The 20,841-nt window shown below is 57.1% G+C and overlaps 1 protein-coding gene across 1 annotated transcript; it reads right to left on the bottom strand.

Moving 5' to 3' along the window:
• Nucleotides 1-2: 2 nt before the first annotated feature.
• Nucleotides 3-20,490, bottom strand: CDH15 (cadherin 15). The gene is made up of 14 exons (XM_033129171.1): nucleotides 20,317-20,490; nucleotides 12,609-12,767; nucleotides 12,277-12,432; nucleotides 11,541-11,685; nucleotides 6,384-6,544; nucleotides 5,283-5,411; nucleotides 4,675-4,860; nucleotides 3,462-3,715; nucleotides 2,722-2,864; nucleotides 2,320-2,556; nucleotides 1,827-2,066; nucleotides 1,578-1,714; nucleotides 1,199-1,366; nucleotides 3-208 (listed from the first exon to the last, which is right to left on the bottom strand). The coding sequence occupies exons 1-14, from the start codon at nucleotides 20,356-20,358 to the stop codon at nucleotides 8-10; spliced, it is 2,358 nt and encodes a 785-aa protein (XP_032985062.1). The 5' UTR covers nucleotides 20,359-20,490; the 3' UTR covers nucleotides 3-7.
• Between the last annotated feature and the right edge of the window lie 351 nt (nucleotides 20,491-20,841).

Raw genomic sequence — 20,841 nt, 5'->3', positions numbered from 1 at the left:
TCAGACCTCAGTGAGGGCCGTACAAGTCGGCCAGCCGGGCGAAGCGGGGGCCCCAATCCTGGAGGCAGCTGTAGTCTTGGTCCTCGTCACCCAGGCTGGACAGGATGGAGCTCAGTGTCCCTGCCACGGACCCATCTCCTTCGTAGTCATAGATGAGAGCCGTGTCATAGGGTGGGACGCTGAGGTCACTGTCCGCAGCCTCCAAGCCCTACAGAGAGGCCCCGGGAGCTCAAGACCCACGCACACACAGCCTAGCTGCAGCACAGGGTGAGGTCAACCTGAGGTGGGAGGTCTGAGGGGTGATTGGGGATTCTTGGAGCAGCCCTGAGTGCATGAGGGACGGGGCACCATTGGGAGCTCCCACCCCAGGATGTAGATTTGAAAAGAGAAGCTTCCCTCTGGTCGGCTGTCTTTCCTCGGGGCCAGAACCGTCCCCAGCCCACCCCAAGGGCTATGTCTTGCCTTAGGCTTCCTGACACCCCATCCCAGAGACCAGCTGGTTCTGCCTCTTAAAAGTTTGGCAAATGGTCCACCTCTGCCCGTCACCTTCTCAGTGAATGCACTGGCTCCTGAGGGTGGGACCCCTCCTAACCAGGACCTGCACCTGGGCCTGCCCCTTACTGGGCATCTGTCGGCGGTGTTCTCTGAGCCAGGGCACTAAGTGTGCAGGCAGATGTGGAACCTGGCCTGCTACTGGGAAGTACCTGTGTGCCTCCCGTCTCCTCCCCACTGCCCCACTGCCCTCTTAATTGGATTTCCCATGTTCTGGGCATCTCCTGTGTTGCCCTCAGGAAGTCACTGACGCTGTATCCAGAGGAGCTACGGGGATGCCCAGGCTCAGCTGACAGCTGCACTTCACTCACAGGGGCATGAAGTTCCTCTGCTAATGCTTGGTGGACAGCGCTGCAGGGCAGGCTCCAACCAACCCTGCTCACCGCTATCTGGGCCAGGGGGTCACCACCCGCCTCGTCCTGCAGGACTTTTGTGCCTGTGGCCCCTTGTTCCCCCAGCTTCACTCAGCTCTCAGGTCTTCAGGAGCTTCCCAGAAGCTTGACCAGGGTTCCCAGCAGTGAGTCCACTCCCCCCGACAGCACATGTACAGGGGTACACGGAGGCATGGGTATGTGGTGTGGGTGTTATGGGTGTGTATGTACACGTGTGTGCCCCCGCCCTCCCTGCCCACCCCTGGGGGACGTACGCCGTTGATGAAGTCTACGATGTCTGCAGCGCTGGTGGGCAGTGCACGGGGTGGTGGGGGGCGTGCCCGGCCGAACGGGGCGTCACGGCGCAGCGGTGGCCGACCCAGAGGAGCGCTCAAGGCTGCCAGGTGGGTCGGGTGGCGCAGCTGACTGATGTCGTAGGCATCCTGCAGACAAAGTACATGGAACTGAGCCTGGATTGATGACAGTGGAGTTTCCATCCCAAGACAGGTCCTATGGATTTGAGGGTGGGGGGGAGAGGATCTGGGGAGGCCCCTCCCCTTGGAGCCTGGATGCTGGCCCCTTGCCTGGGCTCCCCGGGACCCTTCCCACCGCTCAGAATTCTGAGCTGCTATGCACCCCCGCCCCTGCCCTCACCTGGTCCTCCTCCCCGCCCCCCTGCTCATCGTAGTTGAGGATGTTGTCTCTGAGATCGTCCTGCAGCCCCTGTAGAAGCCCCTTGTCCCATGACTGCTGCCGGAACCGTGTGAGGACGACCACAGGCAGGCTGAGCACTAGGTGGCAGACAGGGCTCGGTTAGTGCCGACAAGACGGTGTGGGGGGGAAGGGGGTGGTGTCCAAGGGTGCCAGGGTCTGAAGGCAAGGGTCTCAGGGCACAGCACTCACAGAGCAGCAGGGTGACGCTGGCCAGCACGATAACCAGGGCGCCCAGGCTGATGCCCGCGGCCCCAACCCTCAGCGCAGAGGCCCCCGGCAGGCAGGCTCCATCGCGGCCGCAGCGGCACACGGTCACGTTCAGGAGCTGTTCCCGCTGCTGGGGCGGCTGCCCTGAGTCTCGGAGCAGCAGGCTGAGGTGGTGCAGCCCCTCCTGGACCTGGTGCCGCAGCCGCAGGCGTGTGTGGCTCACTGTGGAGGGTGCCTGAGGTCAGCAGGGTCCTCTTGGGCTGGCTATGCCCCTTTTGTGCCCTGGGCGGGCCATGCCCCTTTTGTGCCCCGTGGGGATCATGAAATGCTGGGCCTGTTTCCCCATCTGCCCACTGGGTATAACTAACCCCTGCCCCACCTGAGGGTGTGCTGAGGTGGGAACCAGCGGGACCATGTGATGAGTGCCCCTCAGGTCCCAGGTCTGGACCCCCAGGGTGGGGGGGTTGGAGCTCACTGTTAATCTGGCTGAGGCTCCAGTTCCGGGCGAGCTCTGGAACCCTAGGGCTCAGCTGGAAGTGGAAGGGGGCCCCGTGGGGTGGCAGGTCCTCATCCATGGCACCCAGGAGAAGGCCAGAGCCTTGATCTGGCTCGCTGCACAGGCTTCCAGATGGTGGGGATAGCTCAGGGGCGTGGTCGTTGACCTCTAGGATCTCAATGGACAGGGTCCCGGTGGCTGTGCAGGGCGGGGAGGCTGCAGACAGGAGAAGCCTGGTGGGCTCCTTGCCTCTGCCAGAGCCCACTGCCCACTCCACACGTCTGCTCGGTGGAAGGCCCGGCTCTCAGCCCTTGCACAGTGGCAGGGACACCCCGTCTGGGTTAGGGACCCCTGGAGTCCAGGTGTGGGTTTGGCGCTCACCATTGTCGTGGACCAGGATGATGGCCCGATACCAGCCATCCTTGAGGAAGGGAGATGCCGGGCTGAGCACACGCTGGGTCTGGACCTGGCCCGTGGCTCCATCCACTTGCAGCCAGTCCTCGGGGTCATAATCCTTGATGTAACTGTTGGCCAAGGAGGGGAGGAACAGGGTGACCCTGAGCCTACACAGGAACCCCCCCAGAAGTGTGGTCACACACAGACACACACATACATACATCCCCATACGCATACTCACTATGTGCATATACACATTAGCCTTTGAGGCCCTAAGCTGGTGTTTTCTATGCCAATCCACAGATGAGGAACCTGAGGCTCGGGGAGGCAGGGGAGCTGCCCAGGGTCCCATGGGGACTGAATGACACAGCATCATATCCATAGAATTCAACCCACGGGCACCGTGGAGACAGCAATAACACAGGGCCGGGGCTGGGGGTGAAATCCAAGATATTAAGGGCCAGTCCCAGGGGAACAATTGCCAGAATGGACAGGGTTGTGCCCACTGGAGCCCAGTCCTGCCCTATGGAACAAAGGCACACCAATATGCACACGCATGGGACTTAAGACCCTCTGGACCATCAGGGACACACACCGACTGATGAGCCCTCCACCCTCTGACCAGGGGTCTGACGGGAACCCTCAGGGCCTGATGTAGCCTCAGCTGTGCCCCTGGCCCCGGCAGGGAAATGGAGGAATGGGGCCGTTAGCTCCCTCTGCCACACCTGAGCCTCTGCAGTTGTTGTGTGTCAGGGTCTCGGGCAGAAAAGGTGGCCACGGGGGTTCTGGGGGCCGCCCCCTCAGCCAGGCTGGTCCGCAGGGGGTTCTCCTGGAACACAGGCGCCTCGTTGACATCCTGCACCTGCACGCTGACCCTTGCCTGGCCCCGCTCGGCCCTGGGGGCAGCCGCATGCAGGGGGGCCTCGTTCTGCACCACCACTGTGAGGTCGTACTGGTCACAACTCTCATAGTCCAGGGGCTGTGGGGAGGAAGCAGAGCTGGTGACCTGCTCAGAACTCCGGGCCCCCCTCACATTTGGGCACCCGGGGGCAGGTACAGGGCCTACGAGGCAGAGAGTGGCCTCCATGGTGGTGCTGCTGCCCCCCAGGTCTGCCCTCAGAGCCCCCTACATTCTTTCTTTTCCTTTTCGGCCTTGGAAAACATAAAAGTTATGCCGGACAGAAAAGGCACAAGGAATAAGGTAAAAATGATCAAATAAATACTCATCACTCAAAACAAATTTGTTGGGTGTTGTGTGGTCAGTTTTAAGTGTCACTTCCCCAGTGACCCAAGTATTCATCTGGGTGTGGCGAAGAAGGTATTTGGTAGATGTGGTTAAATTAACTTCTACAATCAATTGGCTTTAAAGAAAGAAGATTGTCCTGGGCACCTGGGTGGGCGTCCCCATACGTGGGCCTCTTTAAGAGCAAAACTGAGATCTTTGAGGAAGAAGGAACCCTGCCTCAAAATCGTAGCACCAGTTCCTGAGTTGCCAGCCCACCCTACAGATCTCAGACTTGCCCAGCCAGCCCCCACAGTGGCATGAGCCAGTTTCCTGCAACAAATCTCTTCCTATGTCAATATCTAAATAGATCTGTATCTCTACATGTGTATATACAAACATGTGTGTATACATGTCTCTCCTACTGGTTCTCCGGTTTCATATCCGGCTGATGCAGTTGAAGTCTGTATTCATATACGCTGATTACAAACATAAAGCAGCAGTGCGCTGTAAATAACACACAGGCTGGTGGGAGGTGGCCCGGTTGCCCTGTGGCCAGTGTGAGTCTGCAGTCCTAGCATTTCCCATCCTCTGGGCTCCATCCCTGCCCTCTGCTCGCTCCGGAAGATGCACAGAGCATCCAAATGGGGTCCCAGGGTGTGAACAGCTCTGCCCACAGCAAGACCCCAGCTGGGGGAGCAGTGCGCCCCACTCACCTTCACCACAGACAGCACGCCCTCGTTGGTCTTGGGGTCTGTGCGGATAGCGAAATGCCCATCGGGATCTCCCTCCAGGATGGTGAACTTGGCCGCCCAGTTGGGAGAGCCTGGCAGGTCTCTGTCCTCCACCTCGAGCCGTCCCACGTCAACTCCACTGACAGCCTCTGAGGTCTCCAGGAAGAACTGTGGGAGCCCCCCTTGGTTACCTGCCAGGGCTCTTGGGAGTAGGGATGGCCTCCCTCACTCCCTCCCTCCCTGCTCTCTCTGCTGCCCACCCACTGGGAATCCTCCTGGGGTTTGTCCTCTCCGGAGCCACTGTCCCCCAGGGGCCCTGGGAGCCCCTCTCTGTAGGCTCAGCTGCACCAGGGCTTGGGAGAGACACAGAGGGGTGTCTGGGCTGCTTCTCCCAGGGCCTCTCTCCCGGCTCCTTTTGACTGTTTACCACTCGCAAGCACCGCCTCTGTTGACCCCCAATTCAGGTCTCTGTGCTATCTGTGTAGGCAAGACTCCTTCTCCAAAGCACCCAGCCTCCCACCCTCCCTCTGGGCCTGAGGAGGGAAGGGCAGCCCCAACAGAGGTTGGTGGGGTGTGGACAGAAGCGGCACCTCATCCCTGGTGAACTCAGGGGCATTGTCATTGACATCCTCAAGAGTGATGATGGCCGAGGCAGTGGCAGTCAGGCCATCTCCAGACATGTCTGCCACCTGCAGGGTCAGATTGTACACGGCGACCACCTGGAGGGATGGCAACATGGGGTCAGGAGACTGGGTGGGCATAGGGCCAGGGCTGGCCAGCCACCGTAGGGCCCGGGGGACAGGGCAAGGAGCAGGCCACCTTCTGTGGGCTCAGCCTGCACAGAAGAGCCCTGTGGGCAGCAGAGGCCCCAAGTGGTTCCAAGCACCCTGCCTGCTCCCAATCTCGGGGCAAAAAGTGCTGCTTGGCCTCTTGGGGGTCTGATGGCACCGCTGCCAACCCCAGATTCTGCCCTAGCCCAGGAGTGGGCAAGAGGTCAGTACCAAGTCGGATAAGCATTTACAGAACACCTACTGCATGCCGGGTGCTGAGTGGCACCAACAAGCTAGGTCCCTGCCCTGGGGCATAGCAGAGAGAAAGAGAAGGATGAAGACCACCTAACACAGCGGGTGACCAGACAGAGCCACACAGGTGGCTGTGGAGAAACCAAGGAGGGCTTCCTGGAGGTGCCAACGCCACACAGACGCCCAGCAGTGAGAGGCAGCAGTGGTCCTAACAGAGGGCAGCCGTCTCCAGAGCATGAATGGTTGCTGTGGGGCCCATGAAGTGAGGGGATGGTCCTACTCCAGGTGATGAGCCTGACTACTTAGTAGGTACCCGGGCAGGGAGGTTTTCGGCAGGAAAGATGCTGAGGACGTGTCAGGGCCAGGCGCTGCGCTGAGGGCCTTCCACACCCTCTCTTGAGCTAACTCCACAACCATCCAGGAGGCAAATGCTTCCCATCTGAGTCTGTGCCCAGAACCTGGAGCCACCATGAGTGTTTGCAGCAATGGGGACCTTCTTTCACTGTAGGGGAAGGAGAGTCCGTGTGGGCAAGGCTGGGGCAGAAGGTCCAAGTAGAAAGGAACTGCCCTTGACCAGCCGACAGTGCCAATAAGGTGGGCAAAAATGGGCCAAATGTGACAACGGCTCCCTCATCCCCAGCTTTCAAAGTGGAGCAGTGGCGGCCTCACCTCTCGGTCCAAGCCCACTTGCACCGTGCGGATCTCCCCCGTGTGCTCATCGATGCTGAACAGCTGGGGGCTGCCCTGCTCCAGGATGGAGTACCGCAGGGCTGCATTGTCGGTTTCTGGGTCGTCAGCATCCGTGGCCTCAGCCCTCGTCACATAGGTGCCTGGAAAGGATAAGAACACGTGGGTGCAACGCCCATGGGTGCCAACCCCTAACCGCTGCTCCCCTGCAGCCCACCATGCCAGGGCCAGGCCCCTGTTTGGCCTGTGCAAACTTGAATGTCCAAGCCTTTTGCCTTATGTTGTTTGTGGGGAAGGAAGCAGGAGTATCTGATACGTGTTCAATCAAGAGCTGACACCTGTGTCTCCCACAAACACTGAGACAGCCCGGCAGGGGCTGAGAGCACTGGGTCAGACCAGGCGAGCCAGCAGGAGAACCTGGGGCTGGCCCTGAACCCCAGCTCCCTGGGAGACAGAGCATGTGCCGATACACTAAGCAGCTCTGTCCTCAGCCCGAGAAGCAGCAGCCAGGGCTGGACCTGTGCTTTGAAGCAAACGAGCCACCGAATCTCAGGATAGAGGGACCTATGCAGGGGCCAGGAGGGTCCTCAGCATCTGTCCCCACACCCCTTTTTCCCTCTGGTGAGATTTAGGCCTGACCTCCCCCTCCCTGCTCAGGTGTACTTCACAGTCCAGACTAGTATACAGGAACAAAGTCCATACATACATATGTACGTACATACATAGGGGAGAAGTAAAAGTTCTACCACAGAATAGAAAGCCAACTGATAAATGGAGAAAGAATGATGGAATTAGAAAACCACCATTTCACAGCCATCAGAATAATAACTGATTCAGGTGAGAGCCTTCAGTGGATGCTAAAATTGGTGGGTGCAAGTTTGAGGAGCAATGGGATATTCGTCTCAAAGTATCTTCCACAAGATACCTATCCATCACAACGGGAAAACAGAAAAATCACAGTGGAGAAGGCGGGCAGACACCCCCTTCACTAGGTGGATCAAAGTCAGCACATCCAGGAACAGGACACATGTGCCTCCTGATAGGATACACCGAGGACACAGCATCACTTCTGTGAAATTCCAACCAAAAACGCAAAGCCCGAATCCAATCACACAACGTTACACGCAGAGACAATCTTCAAAATAATTGTTTGGATGCTTCGGAATGCCAGCATCAGGATTAAGGAGGTGAAAGACTTGACGAGGAAAACTACAAACCATTGCCCAAAGAAAGTAAAGAAGACAAGTAAGTGGAAACACATCCCACGTTCACGGATTGGAAGACAGTATTGTGAAAATGTCAGTACTACCCAAAGTGAATTATAGATTTAATGCAATCCCAAGGACTTTTTTTTTTAGAAATAGAAAAATGATTCTAAAATTGATATGGAATCTCGAGGAAGCACAAATAGCCAGAACAGTCTTGGAAAAAAAGAACAAAACTGGAGGGCTCCTGCTTTCTGATTTTAAAACTTACTACAAAGGTATAGTGATCAAAACAGTGTGGTCATAAAGACAGACATACAGACCAATAGAATAGACTAGAGAGCCCAGAAATAAACCCTCATATATATGGTCAAGTGATTTTTGACAAGGGGGCCAAGACCTTTCAATGGAGAAATAACAGTCTTTTCAACAAAGAAACTGGATATCCACACACAAAAGAATGACATCAGACCCATAATTATCTAACACTGTATATAAAAATTAACTCAAAATAGATCAAAGACCTAAATGTAAGACCTAAAACCATAAAACTCTGAGAAGAAAATATAGGGCAAAAGCTTCATGACACTGCATTTGGCCATAATTTCTTGGATATGCCACCAAAGGCACAGGCCATAAAAGGAAAAAGAAACAAATTGGACTTTGTGAAAATTAAAAAGTGTTGTTCATGAAAAGACAACATCAAATGAAAAGCCAACCAAAGAATGGGATAAAATATTTGTAATCATATATCCGATAAGGGATTAATATCCAGAAGATATAGAGAATTCCTGAAAACTCAACAATGAATAATAACCGGACTCAAAAATGAGCAAAGAACTTGAACAGGTATTTCTCCAAAGAAGATATACAAATGATCAATATCACTAATCATTAGAGAAATGCAAATAAAGATTACCATGAGATACCGCCTCACACCTATTTAGGATGGCTACTACCCAAAAAGTAGAAAATAAGTGTTGGCAAGGATGTGGAGAAATTGGAACCCTTGTGCACTGTTGGTGGGAATATAAAATGCTGTAGCCGCTGTAGAGAACAGTATAGCAGTTACTCCAAAAATTAAAAATAGAATTACCTTATGACCCAGCAATTCCACTTCTGGGGATAGGCCCAAAGAACTGAAAGGAGGGTCTCAAAAACATATTTGTACACCCATGTTCATTGCAGCACTATTCACAACAGCTAAGACATGGAAGCAACCCAAGTGTCCATGGACAGATGAATGGATAAGCAAAATGTGTTCTCTACATACAAGGGAATATTATTCAGCCTTAAAATGGAAAGAAATTCTGACAAATGCTACAGGATGGATGAACAGTATGCTAAGTGAAATAAGTGAGTCACAAAAGACAAATACTGTATGATTCCACTCATACGAAGTCCCTCGAGGAGTGAAATTCACAGAGACAGAATGTCGGGTGGTGGTCAGCAGGGACTGGGGGGCGGGGATGGGGAGTTAGTGTGTGTTGGGGACAGACTTTCAGTTTGGGAAGATGGAAAGAGCTATGGGAATGGATGATGGTGAGGGCCGCACATTATGAATGTTTTTAATACTGCTGAACGGTACGCTTAAAAACGGTTAGGATGGTAAACTTTATGTTGTATTTTACCACCATAAAAAGCTGAAGAAAAAAAAAAGTTTCATGAAAACCTAATGGCTAAAGGAACTAACGCCAGACAGGGAGAATGAAGAGGTCCTGGTGCTTGGAGGTGGAAAGACAACGTCAGTCCTACCCTCACGATGAGAACCAGTGGGAAATCCACAAAATAGTACTTATTTTGAGTTTGTCAGATTGGTGAGGGCACAAGGCAACCTGCTAAACTGGAATCCAGGATGTGGCCAGCCTCCCTGAGGAAGGGTGGGACGCGTAGAGGCTTTCACCTTCGGTGGAGCGAAGCAGGAGAACGCAGCCACCGCAGAAGCAGGCAGGAAGAGAAGAGCAAAGTCTTTGAGCAAAGTCTCAAAGGCTGAGCATGGGCTAGCATGACAGTTCAGTCCTGGGAGCCCCCACACAAGGAGATCTGTGCCCTTTTGTCAGTCCATTTCCATAGGCCCCCGCTGAGTGCTCACGGGAAGGACTGGGACAGGAGGAGGCCAGGGAGGGCATCTAGGCCAGGCCTACAGGGTCTGCCTAGGTTGAGGGGAGTGGGAGAACTGGAGAAGCCCAGTGGTGCTCTGGACCGTTCACAACTACAGGGTGATGATGAGGTTTCTGGGGAAGGAAAGGACCCTGCCCTAAGCAGGAGGAGAGGTGGTTTGTCTTGAAGGAGGGGCAGGAACCCTGAAAAACTCCCACCCCAGAGGCTCAGGTCCACAGGGACCACGTAAAATTGAGACCCCCCCCATTCCCTCCAGGGGCCTTGCTGGGTACTATGCAACAGCAGTCACCCTGGGAGGGGCCAGGGCTGTGGAGAGACCCCTCTGTGCAAGGGTATGCGGTGCCTGCTGAAGCAGAGGAGCAGCAGGAAAACCAAGGGAAGCCCCAGGAAGCTGAACTGAAGCAGCAACAGAGTCCAAGGCTGGCCCAGTGACAGATGAAACCTGCCCACTGCCTGCGTCCCCAAAGTGGGGCCATCCCCTCATTCCCAGGCTTTCACTATTTACCTCCATCTCTGCTGTTCTTTTACACACAGAAGAGCAAGAGGAAAAAAACTCCATCTTCCATGATCAATCAGCCAACAGAACCAGACCTATAGCTGACTGGACACTGAGGCTTTTATTCAACAGAACTCTAAAAGGTCTATGATCCGTGTGCAAAAGGCTCTAATGGAAAAGGTGGGCAACATGCATGAACAGATGGGGAATTCAGAGGAGAGATGGGAACTATAAGAACAGGCAGGGTTTTCTTTTGCTGTAAAAGGCATTTGGTTAACTGAAACTGAATAAGGTCTGTGGACCAGATATTAGTGTGTGTCAATGTTAACTTCCTGGTTTTGATCATTATCCTGTAGCTAAGTAATTGGTGTATATACTGAAGGCATCAATCGAGTCTGCAACCAGCAGTGAAGGAAAGGAGGGAGGGAGGGAGGAAAAGGAAAAGGTTAAAGCAAACATGATGAACATCACATCTCTGTGAAGGGTGTATAGGAATTCTTTGCAACTTTTCTGTAAGTCTGAAATTATGTCACAATAAAAAGTTAATAGTAAAAGCATTGTCATTTTAAGTCATGAAAAACAAAAAATGGGATGAAATAAAATAAACATGAGTGGCAAAAGAGGACACACCTCTGCCATGAATCAGTGCCCTCCCACCTGAAGCACGTGACTTGTCTGGGATTGGACCAAAACCCTGGGAGCAGGGTGGGAAACAAGAAGGGGATTACTGTCTGCAGTGAAATTTGTCTGTCCTGGAACAGACTCAGACAAGTGAGTGCGTCCTGTAAAAACTCATAAAGGGCTGAAGGCTGTCAACTCAGGTGTGTTTTGTTTGCGATCGAAATGTAGAATTAAGAAACAACGAGAGGGAGTGACTTCTGAATGGGCACAGGGTTTCCTTTTGGGGTGACGAAAACGTTCTGGAACTAGATAAAGTGGTGGTTGCATAACACTGTGAATGTACTAAATGCCACTGAAATGTTCCTTTAAAACGGTTAATTTTGTTATGTGAATTTCACTTCAATTTAAAAGCAGCAGGAGCAGCAGCCAGAGCTTTGCCGTTCACAAATCTTCTCATTGCATTTTGGAAGCTGTGAGGGTTTGAAATTTATATTGAAATGGGAAGTGACTTAAATTGGTTTGTGCAAATGTCCTCCGTTCTGGAAACTCGGTTTACTTATTTTTAGGCTCTTTGAAGGACCCCAAATTCTTGCTAAAGGGAAATCCTGAACTTCCGACCTACCCAGAACCCTTCTGCAGAAGTTTTCCTCCCCTGTGGGAGCCAGTGGGCACAGGGTGGCTGGGCTCCTGCCTCACCTGGGATGGCGCCCTCCAGTACTTGGCCAGTGAACACGTCCTGCCGGAAGACAGGCCGGTTGTCGTTCTGATCCACAACTACGATCTCCAGGTCCGTGGGCTCCTCCAGAGTAGATCCTCCCAGGTCCAGGGCAAAGGCCCTTAGCTGGTCAAGCAGAGAGCAACGACCGAAACTGTGATCCCCACATTTCTGTGGCTCCCACGAGAGCCATGCGAAAGGGACAGCAAGCGCAGACTTTGTGTTTCCTGATTTCCCTCCCCACTGCCCTTTCTCTCAGACCTCATAGCCCCAAACCCTCTGAGGGGTGGGTCGTGTGGTGCCCTGCCCAGGGTCTCACCCCTACAAATCAGGGGGCAGCTGCCACTGGGATTTGCCAGTACTGTGGGATTCTTCTGACACCTTGTCCCCACCAAACATAGCCAGATGGGGGGAGAATTGGCTGTGGGTGAAGAGGGCGACACCAGGGTGAGGTCGTGCTTTCCTGAGGAGGCAGCACCCGCCCTTGCTGCCCAATCTTCCTGTTGGAACCAAGCTGTTCCTCCATGAAGCCTCACTTTGCTCCTTTGTTAAACAGGGATATAATCCTGAGCACCTGCTTCCTTGGGCTGCAGGCCCTAGTCCCAAATCCACACCTCACCCCCCCCCCCAGCCCCCCCATTAAGGACACAGCTCTCGCTGGAGGAGTGGTCTTAGCCAGACATGGGAACAGGAGCCTGGTTGGGGGAGGAGCCCCACCCTGAAGCGGTCTGTCTTCTCCCGGTCCAGCATATCGTTCAGGAACACCTTCCCGGTGAACTTGTCGATGGAGAACATGCCCCGGGGCTCCTCGTCCACACCGGGCCCCTGGATGCTGTAGAGGACGCTGCCCAGCTCCTGCTTGTCCGACTTGATCTGCCAGGGCAGGAAATGGACTGAGGGAGGTGCCCCCAGGGGAGGGTCCCTCCCTCTCTGAAGCCTCAGTCCCACCCCCAGCTAGGAGGTCAGCTCAGTATGTGGCTCCAAGGACCTTCGGGGACCCACAGGGAAAACCAGCCTCTGCTATGCCCACTTTAGACCCTCCCACTCACCTGCACCAGTAGGTAGGGGAGGCGCTTCTGGTTCTCGGACACACTGATGGGGGGAATGACCCAGGCTCTCCGCACACGGCCCAGCGTGGGACCCCGGCGCCAAGGGAACAGGGTGCTGGGCCTTCTCAGCCCAGGGACCCCCAATGACAGGCCGAAGCTCTGCAATAAAGACACAACCAAGTGAGCCCCGGGAGCAGGCAGCACTGAGAGCTCCCCTCCCCCAAGGGCCGAGGGTGAGTGAATTTTCCCCTGCCTGGAGGGCAAGGGGCACCTTGACCCCCATCAGAGCCCTGAGCGCACTCCTGGGAGGCCCTAGCAGCCACACCCCCACACCTGGAGCCCCTAAATCTCAGCGTTTGTCTCTTGCCCTAGTCTGGGAACCCCTGAGCCCAGGAACAGGACTTGTCACAGGCTCTGGATGACTGGGGGCAACTGAGCATGCTGTGCCCCGTCTCCTCAGAGTGCGGGGTGCTCTCCCCACTCCCCCATGTGGCCCAGGGGAGGCTCGGGCTGTAGGGCCTGGAAGGCAGGATGTTCTGGGGGGAAGCTGCAGAGAACCTGGTGCTGGGAGACAGAGGATGCCTGGGAGGGAGGTGAACGATGAGTAATGGGAACAACAGCTGGCCCAGCAGGGTCCCCTCTCCAGCGACCCCTGTGGGTAAAGAGTGTGGATAACAGGGCTGGCCCAGGGTCCCAGGTGGTTGGAGCGCCATGAGCCTAATGCCAAGGTGCTGGTTCGATTCCCGCATGGGCCAGTGAGCTGTGCCCTCTACAGCTAAGACAGGAGCTGGGATGCCATGAGCTGCCGGTGGCCAGCATGAGTGGCCAGCAGCCGGCGAGAGCTGCTGTGACTGGTGACCGGCGAATGACTACCAGCATGACTACCAGCATGGGCCAGGGAGCTGTGTCCTACAAAACCAGACTGAGAAACAACGGCTTCAACCGGAAAGAAGGGGGGAAAAAAGAGTGTGGCTAATGGTGTTGGGGGCCAAGAAAGGCGGGTGCCCCGGGAGCACTCCTGCCCCCTCCACACGGCTGGATCTTTCCGAGGTGGGGTCTGTCCGAGGTGGGGGTGTGGGGGCTCCTGGCTGGTGGGCTGGGGCAGAGGGGGGGGTGACATGTGCCTATCCCAGGCTCCTCACTGCTTAAATTCTTGAGGGTTGGTGGAGGTTGTCCAGACCAATGCTTTTGTCAGAAGAGAACTAAGAAGGGAAGGGGCCACATGACGTACCAGAGTGGCCAACACCCTGCAGGTGTTCCCTGCCCCACTCCCACCAGCCTGTGCTGTTTTCCTCCCAGAACTGTGGAACCAAGTGTCATTTTTCACAGAAATAGTTTACTTCCTGAGACCTGGGGGCCCTGTGGCATTTCCACCCTCAATTCCACCCCACCCCCAAGTGGTAGTGCCCAGCCTATGGGGCCGCACAGGGAGGACGAGAATGTGGCAGCCATGCTCCCTCCCACTCTACTCCAGGGGTAGGGGGCGTGCAGACACAACCCCAGGTCCTGCCCCATGACCAGGCTGTCACCACCCACTGAGCGCTGGGATCAGAAGGAGGGGGTTGTACAGGAAGGAGCACAGAGAAGGGCCAAAACTCTCTCCAGACCCACTGCCAGCTCCCTGTCACTACAGACAGCCCCACCCCACCACTCAGATGGGGACACTGAGGCCAGAGAAAGGGCCCAGCCCATGAGTCAAGGGTAGCTGGCAGCTGCCCCACATCCCATCAGGGCAGCCCTGCTTTAAATAAGTTGTCTTTGCACCGACTGGGTGCTGGCTGGCTCAAGTGTGGGCCGAAGCACGGAGATATTAAGGTCCCCTCATGCTCCCCAAATCACAAGGGAGGCCGATGCTACTGCAGCTCTCTGGGGGCACAGAGTTTGGCTGGACCTGGATAAAGGCTGTTAGGGCCTGAGGGAGAGAAAGGGAAGAGGGCTCAGTCACCTGCGGGGCCCAGCTGGCTTTGGCTGCAGGAGAATGTGAGACATGCCCCCTGCCATGGCCTGTCAACCCCCGCCCCGTTTGCAGCTGCCCCCTACCTTGCCCTCCCCCAGGCCTAAGGCAGGGCTAGCCAGCTTGTGTGTGCAGAGGGGACACCCCATCCCAATCCCCTTCCTAGCCGCCAGCCCTCTGTGTCCCTGGGGATGGCCCTGGGAGCTGTCTACTCCCACCCAGGCTCTCCAGGCTCCTGGGCCTTTCTGAAGGGGGCTCCCTTCTAGCCAAGGTGGACAGGGTGACTTCCAGGGCCCCTCCAAGTGGGACACAGGCTCCCTGGCTGCCCTTCTCCTCCTGAACCCCTCAAGACCCACTCCCAGCCACCTGGTCCTGCTGACTTCCGCTTTCTCTCCCTTCCAGTCTATGGAGGGGCAGCATGGGACGCAGAGCGCTGGTGGCCTCAGAGGAGGGAGGAGTAGTGGGGGGTGCTTAGGGGTGTGGCGGGGGCAGCAGGCTGCTGTGCTGTGTAATCCTCTTGTCTTTTCTCTCTTCCGTAACCTCCCCCTTCTGCCTAGGACCAGGCACAGTCAGTTCGCAGACACTTTATTGACAGAATGGCAATAACATCCAAACTACAGCTGACCTGTCTGGTGGCCCTAGGCCACCTCCCCAATTCTGGAATACTCCTCCCACTACCTCGCTTGAAATGCCAGGGGCATGTCACCTGCAGGGCCTGGAGTCCAGGTAGCAGAAACCCTGTTTATAAAAAGGACCAGGTGGCTGGCCAGACCCCCTGATCTCACTGCAGCCAGACAGATGGCAGTGCTGGCCTCTGAGCCTGCCTGGGGCTTCTTGCCAAAACCACCCAAGCACAAGCCACTTCCAGGTCGTCATGGTATTCCCACCAAGTGGAGACCTGCCTGCCTTTGTCACAGGGGCTAGTGGGGCAGTGTCTGTTTCCTGGTTATGTGGGTCAGCACCGAGCGCACATCTTCCCTGTGCTCTTGCCCCCTTTCTTTCCCTCCCCCTAGACCCTCTCTCAGCTCTCACAGCCCTTAGGAAAGGTGGTGACCACCTTATTTCATAGCTCTCCAGAGCGAGGGTCACAGAGGCTCAGCCATTTGTTCAAGGCCACAGAGCCAGAGCTCAGCAGAGCTGGGAGCCACAGGGAAGTCAGCCCCTGAACCTCCATCACTCAGAGGAGCAGGCTCTGAAAGAAGCCCAGTGGTACAGCAGTGCCCACCCTGCCCTGACTTCAGCATTGGGGGGAGGGGGCTGGGCACAGTCCACAGGTATCCCTTGATCTCAGGCTCTTGGAGGCATCCTGGAGAACACGCTCTGCCCTGTCCAGCTGCTGCCACCCTGGACTGGCCCCTATGCCCCTCACCCACCACAGAGCCTTTGGCTGCGCCTCCCTGCCAGGGGCCTCAGCTCACACTCCAGGGTGCCCACCAGCTTGGCGTGGGGCCAGTACAGTAGAGGCAGAGCCTGGGAGTCTGGGTCCCAGTCTGTCCACAGCCCAAGTTCATGAGGTCAGCGGAAGCCACAGAGCCTTGGCAGGGGCCCCTCGCCCAGATCACAGGCTGTGGTGGGTGGGGTGGCTGGGCCGGGCTGCCGCGATTTCCGGAGGTTGGGAGTACTTCTCTGTTTGTCCTTTGTCCTCTCATCACCTTCTTCCCAGAAGACGTGGCTGGCTGGGGGAAGGAGCTGCCTTGGGATCTCGGGACAAAACCCCAGGGACAAAGCCAGCTCCCACAGACCCTCAGCATGCTGGCAACGCCCTTGAATGACATGTACTCACATACGTTGCCCACCTTGCTGTCCCTGACGCCAAGCCAGAACCAGCGGGCGTCACGGGCCCACTGCCCCCAAGTGGGTGCCCAACAACACCCCACACTCAGCCTTGACCTGCCCTTAACCAAGAACCTGAGAGAATATTCTGGAAGCCTTAGAGACACCAGGGCCCTGCTCCTCACTGAGGTCCACCCCAGCCCTGGCACCCAACCCAAGGGCTGCCAGGAATGAAGCTCCCATCACTTACGGAGCACTTGATACAGCCAAGCTGAGTGGCGAGTGCCTTACAGACATTCCTGCAGAAGCAGGAATGGTGTTGACTGACCCAGACGTGGGCGAGGGCCCCGGGCCTGTGAGCAGCTGGCCACCTCCTGACGAGATGCTTCTCTGGCCTCAGAGAAGTTCCCATAGGATTGGTGATCATGCCTTCTCCCTGGTCAGACCACGCAGGCAATGCATTGGGGCTGAGGCATTTAGCACAGGCCAGGATTCTAGAACCTGAGTGATGAAAGAATCACCGGGGTGGGAGGAGTGTTGTTAAAATAGGGGTTCCACGAGTTCACCCCAGGCATACTGAGTTAGAGAACCCCGGTGGTCCCAGAGCCCGCGGGATTCTTGGAAGCGTTGGGGAAACTGGGCAGCACCGGGCTAGAAGGTGGGACTTCAGGGTCAAACAGTCCTGACGTTCCATCCCTCAGGCAGGTCCCTCCCATCCTGGGGCTCTGCGTGTGGGGGCCACAGTGGGGGCCAGACAGACAGAGCCGTGGTGAGTGCTGGATGATGCATCTCCACCAGCACCATTGCTGTTCAGAAGCAATGGAGAGAAAGTAGCCAACCCCTGGAGGGGGACTGCTAGCTGCCCCCTACCCTCTGCAGGCATCCATCCCGCCTACAGGCCTGGGGCAGCGCACAGGGCTCTCTGCTTCTCTTCACCAGCCCAGGTGGATTCAGAACAAAAAATTATAAGGCACAGCCCATCTTCCAGGAGTCTGGCAAGAAAGCTGGGCGTGTGGCTGGCTGGGCGCTCACCGCTTTGGGAAGAAATGCTGGTGACTAGGGAAGCAGGGTGGAAAGTAAGGAGACCACAGCTCCTCTCTTGGCACTGCAGCCTCTAGTGGCAGGCAGGGGACTGGGGCTTGAGCAGGATGTTTGCTGTCTGGGACCTAGCTCCCTGGAGCTGGTCCACAGCAGTATGTCTTGATTGGATAAAGGGCATTTTCTATTCCACCCTCTCCCGGTGTAGTCGGGGAAAACCTGATGAAAAGTGGATGCAGCAGCAGCTCAGGGAAGGGGTTCTGGGTGTAGGGACACCCCTTCCATACTGCGTAGGCCCTGGGTTTCTCAGATTCTAAGAATCAGCAGAGGCCTGTAGCCTGGTGGAGCCTGGGCCAGGGGGAGAGACCAGGTGTCTTTGAGGTCTAGAAGCCCGGGTCTGGATGCTCCACAAGCTTCCCGGGCATGAGCCCCTTCCCCCCAGGCTGGAATCCACGCCACATCATTCCTGGATGGCCTGGCAGGCATCAGACATGCCAGGAATGGACCCAGCTGTCGACCTGGCCCAGAAAGGCATCCCCCCACCCTCACCCGCGTTCCCCTCCAGCTGCTGCAGGCTTCAGAGAAGGAATGAGGATGGCCACGCAAACGGGGGTAGGGAGGGGAGCTGTTTCCTCTGCCTGCCCCCCTCTGCTGGGACGAACACCACAACATAACTGCCACCAGGCTCCTGTCCTCCTTGGAGAGGACAGTGGTCCAGGAGCAGGCTTCCGCCTCTGCTTCGGTTACTATCACCCTAATGAGGGGCTGACAGCCCCGCCCTCTACTGGAGGAGATGGGTGAATCTGCTGTGGGTGCCATCCTGTTCCAGGCACTTTTCCACATTGCCTGGGGTTCTCCACACTTTGCAAAGCTCCCAGGAGTGCCACTGAGGCCCCATTTTTCTTCCAGACACCCTGTGGCTCACTGGCCAGACACAGGCTTGGGGCCCCTCCCAGCAGGGTGTGGGTCTGCCCTGAATCATCCATGTTACCCCAATCCAATCCCTCTGCCACCCCCAGATGGGGTGGGGTCCCCGAGTAAGCCCAGCTACTTGAGATGCTATGGGTTGAGGTGGGGGCGACAAAGGTCGGTTCTCACTCAGCCCCCTGGATGAGATTTTAGGGGATACAGGCAGGGGAGGGCCATGCTTCATCCAAGGCAACGGATCTGTGTAGTCTGGTCTCCAACTACCCCCTGAGCACCCTCCCCCCACCAGCCCATGCTGGGCCTGGGGCCAGCCTGCCTTGGGGGCTCCTGGAGGTGGAGGAAGAAGTATCCAGAGGTCGCCACAGGACCCATGTGGCTGGACAGGAGAGAACAAAAGTCTGAAAGCTGAGCTGGGTGGGGGAGGGGTGGGCAGGGTCCTGACAGACAGATTTAGGCAGGTCCAGCAACCACTCCCCTGTTCCCCTGGCTCTCCGCACTCCCCTCACACCGGAGCTAATTTGAGCACTGGTTGCGGGAACTCGAGCAGCCCAGAGGCCCTCACTGGCTGGTCCCCCACCAGCACCCGATCCTGAAGGCTCCAGTTGTCTGGAGGAGGAGGGATTCTTCAGTAGCCCTGGGGGAGGGGAGAGGAATCTGAGAGGGACTGACTCCCCTTCCCTGCAGCAGAGTGAAAGGTGAACATCCCTAGACCCAGAGAAAGGGGTCTGCAGGAATATACCTGTGAAGGTGCTGGGGCAGAAATGCCGTTCCTAGGCCAAGTGGGGAGGGAGCACGGGAGGCGTGGAGCCTTCTGGAGTGGATCCCAGTGTGTGGGGGCATCCAGGGGTACGGTCTCCCAGCAGAGGGCTGGAGGGGCCAGGCCATGCTGGGCCAAGGGTGACTAGGCTGTGCTGAGCCAGCTGGACAGCACAGGACTAGGCAGCAGGGACACTGTCTCCAATGGGGGACAGTGGGAAGGCCCAAAGGCGAGGGAGGAGGTGGACGGAGCCATGGGGCTAGGTGCCCGGAGGGGCCAGCTGCTGGAGGGTCCGGCTGGCGGGCATCTGGTCAGCTGCCAGGGCTGAAACCTGAGCTGGCCAGCTGGAGCTCGGAGGTCTGTGAGAATGAGGGGGACTCAGAAGCCACTATGGTGGGTGCTAGGAAGCTGTCTCTCCTCACCAGCATCCAGAGCTGCCTGATGGGCCTGGAACTGTAATAGCAAATGATGGTTCTACGTGACCTCTGCCTGGCCCTGGCCGTGGCCCCTGGCCTCTGACCTGTGACCTTGGCTTAGCCCAGTCCCCTGAAGGCAGGAGGCCATTGAGGCCACATGCTCCATTCCTGGCCTAGGCATTGAGGAGATCCAGGGGGTGCCCATTGTGGGGAGGAGGGGGTGGCCTGTGCTTCCTTCTACCCATCCTACTCCCTCATTGGGGAGGCCGGGGGACCAGCAAGGAGTGTGCAGGGTGGTGGGCTGTGTGCTGGGACCTGGTTCCCCTGGGCACAGGGCCCTCCCAAGGAAAAGTGGGTTCCTGGAAGGTAGAGCCTGAAGCTGCCAACGCTGGCAGGGCACACGGAGGGGGGCTTGGACTCCCCTCAAGACTAACGAATGTCATCCGCCAACTTGGCCTGGGGTTCCTACAGAGATCTAGCCTGCCAGCAACTCCAGCTGGGCAGTTCCCCACTCTCCCTGCCTCCCACCACAAGACTGACTACTCCAGTTCCCAGTAGAGCTGAGGGGCACACCTCAGAGGGAGGGGCTGGCCTGCTAGGCGGTCTCCTGGCCAGCTCGGCTCCCTGTCCAGTCCAGGGGGAGGCAGTTCCACTCCACTTTGGACCCTCCTACCCCCGGGACCCAGAGCGCCCTGGACAGCGCTGCCCCACCCAGGACCATCAGCTCAGGGGCCCCTAACGGCAACCAGGGCCAGTAGTACCGGGGACGACGGGGCGACACACTCTAAGACACCGTTGGGCAGTGCAGGGGGCCAGGGACCCCCGCAGGTGCCCATGCCTTACCTGGGCTAGCAGCCCGAGGGCGAGAAGGAGCACGGTTTCCATGGGCCGGCGGCGGGGCGACTGGCCGAGTGTCCGGCCGGGCCCGAGCTGTACCTCCTGCTTCGACAAAACCCGGCTGAGTGACAGCACAAGTGCGCGGGCGGTGGACAGAGTGAGTGACTACACGTGGCCGGGGCGGGGCCTGGTGCTGAATGACAGCACAAGTGCGAGGGCTGGGGGGCCGCATGTGTGCGTGGGGGGAAATGGGGGCTGGAGGGCGGGAGGTGGAGCCGGCGGGCTGAGTGAATGACAGTACGAGTGTGGCGGCGGGCCTGGGGCTGAGTGACAGCACAAGTGCGCGGGCGGGGCCGGGGCGGGGCCGAGTGAGTGACAAAATGTGTGCTGGGCGGAGTGGGGGGGGCTGGTCCAGGACAGAGTGACAACACATGTGCAGGGGGCGGGGGGAGGGGCGGGACCTGGGCTGAGTGACAGCACGCGTGTGGGGGCGGGGACTGGGCTGAAGAACAGCACACGTGTGGGCTGGGC

This window comes from Rhinolophus ferrumequinum, chromosome 15 (assembly GCF_004115265.2).
Source record: "Rhinolophus ferrumequinum isolate MPI-CBG mRhiFer1 chromosome 15, mRhiFer1_v1.p, whole genome shotgun sequence".
Classification (NCBI taxonomy): domain Eukaryota; kingdom Metazoa; phylum Chordata; class Mammalia; order Chiroptera; family Rhinolophidae; genus Rhinolophus; species Rhinolophus ferrumequinum.
This window is presented reverse-complemented; position numbering and strand designations above follow the sequence as displayed.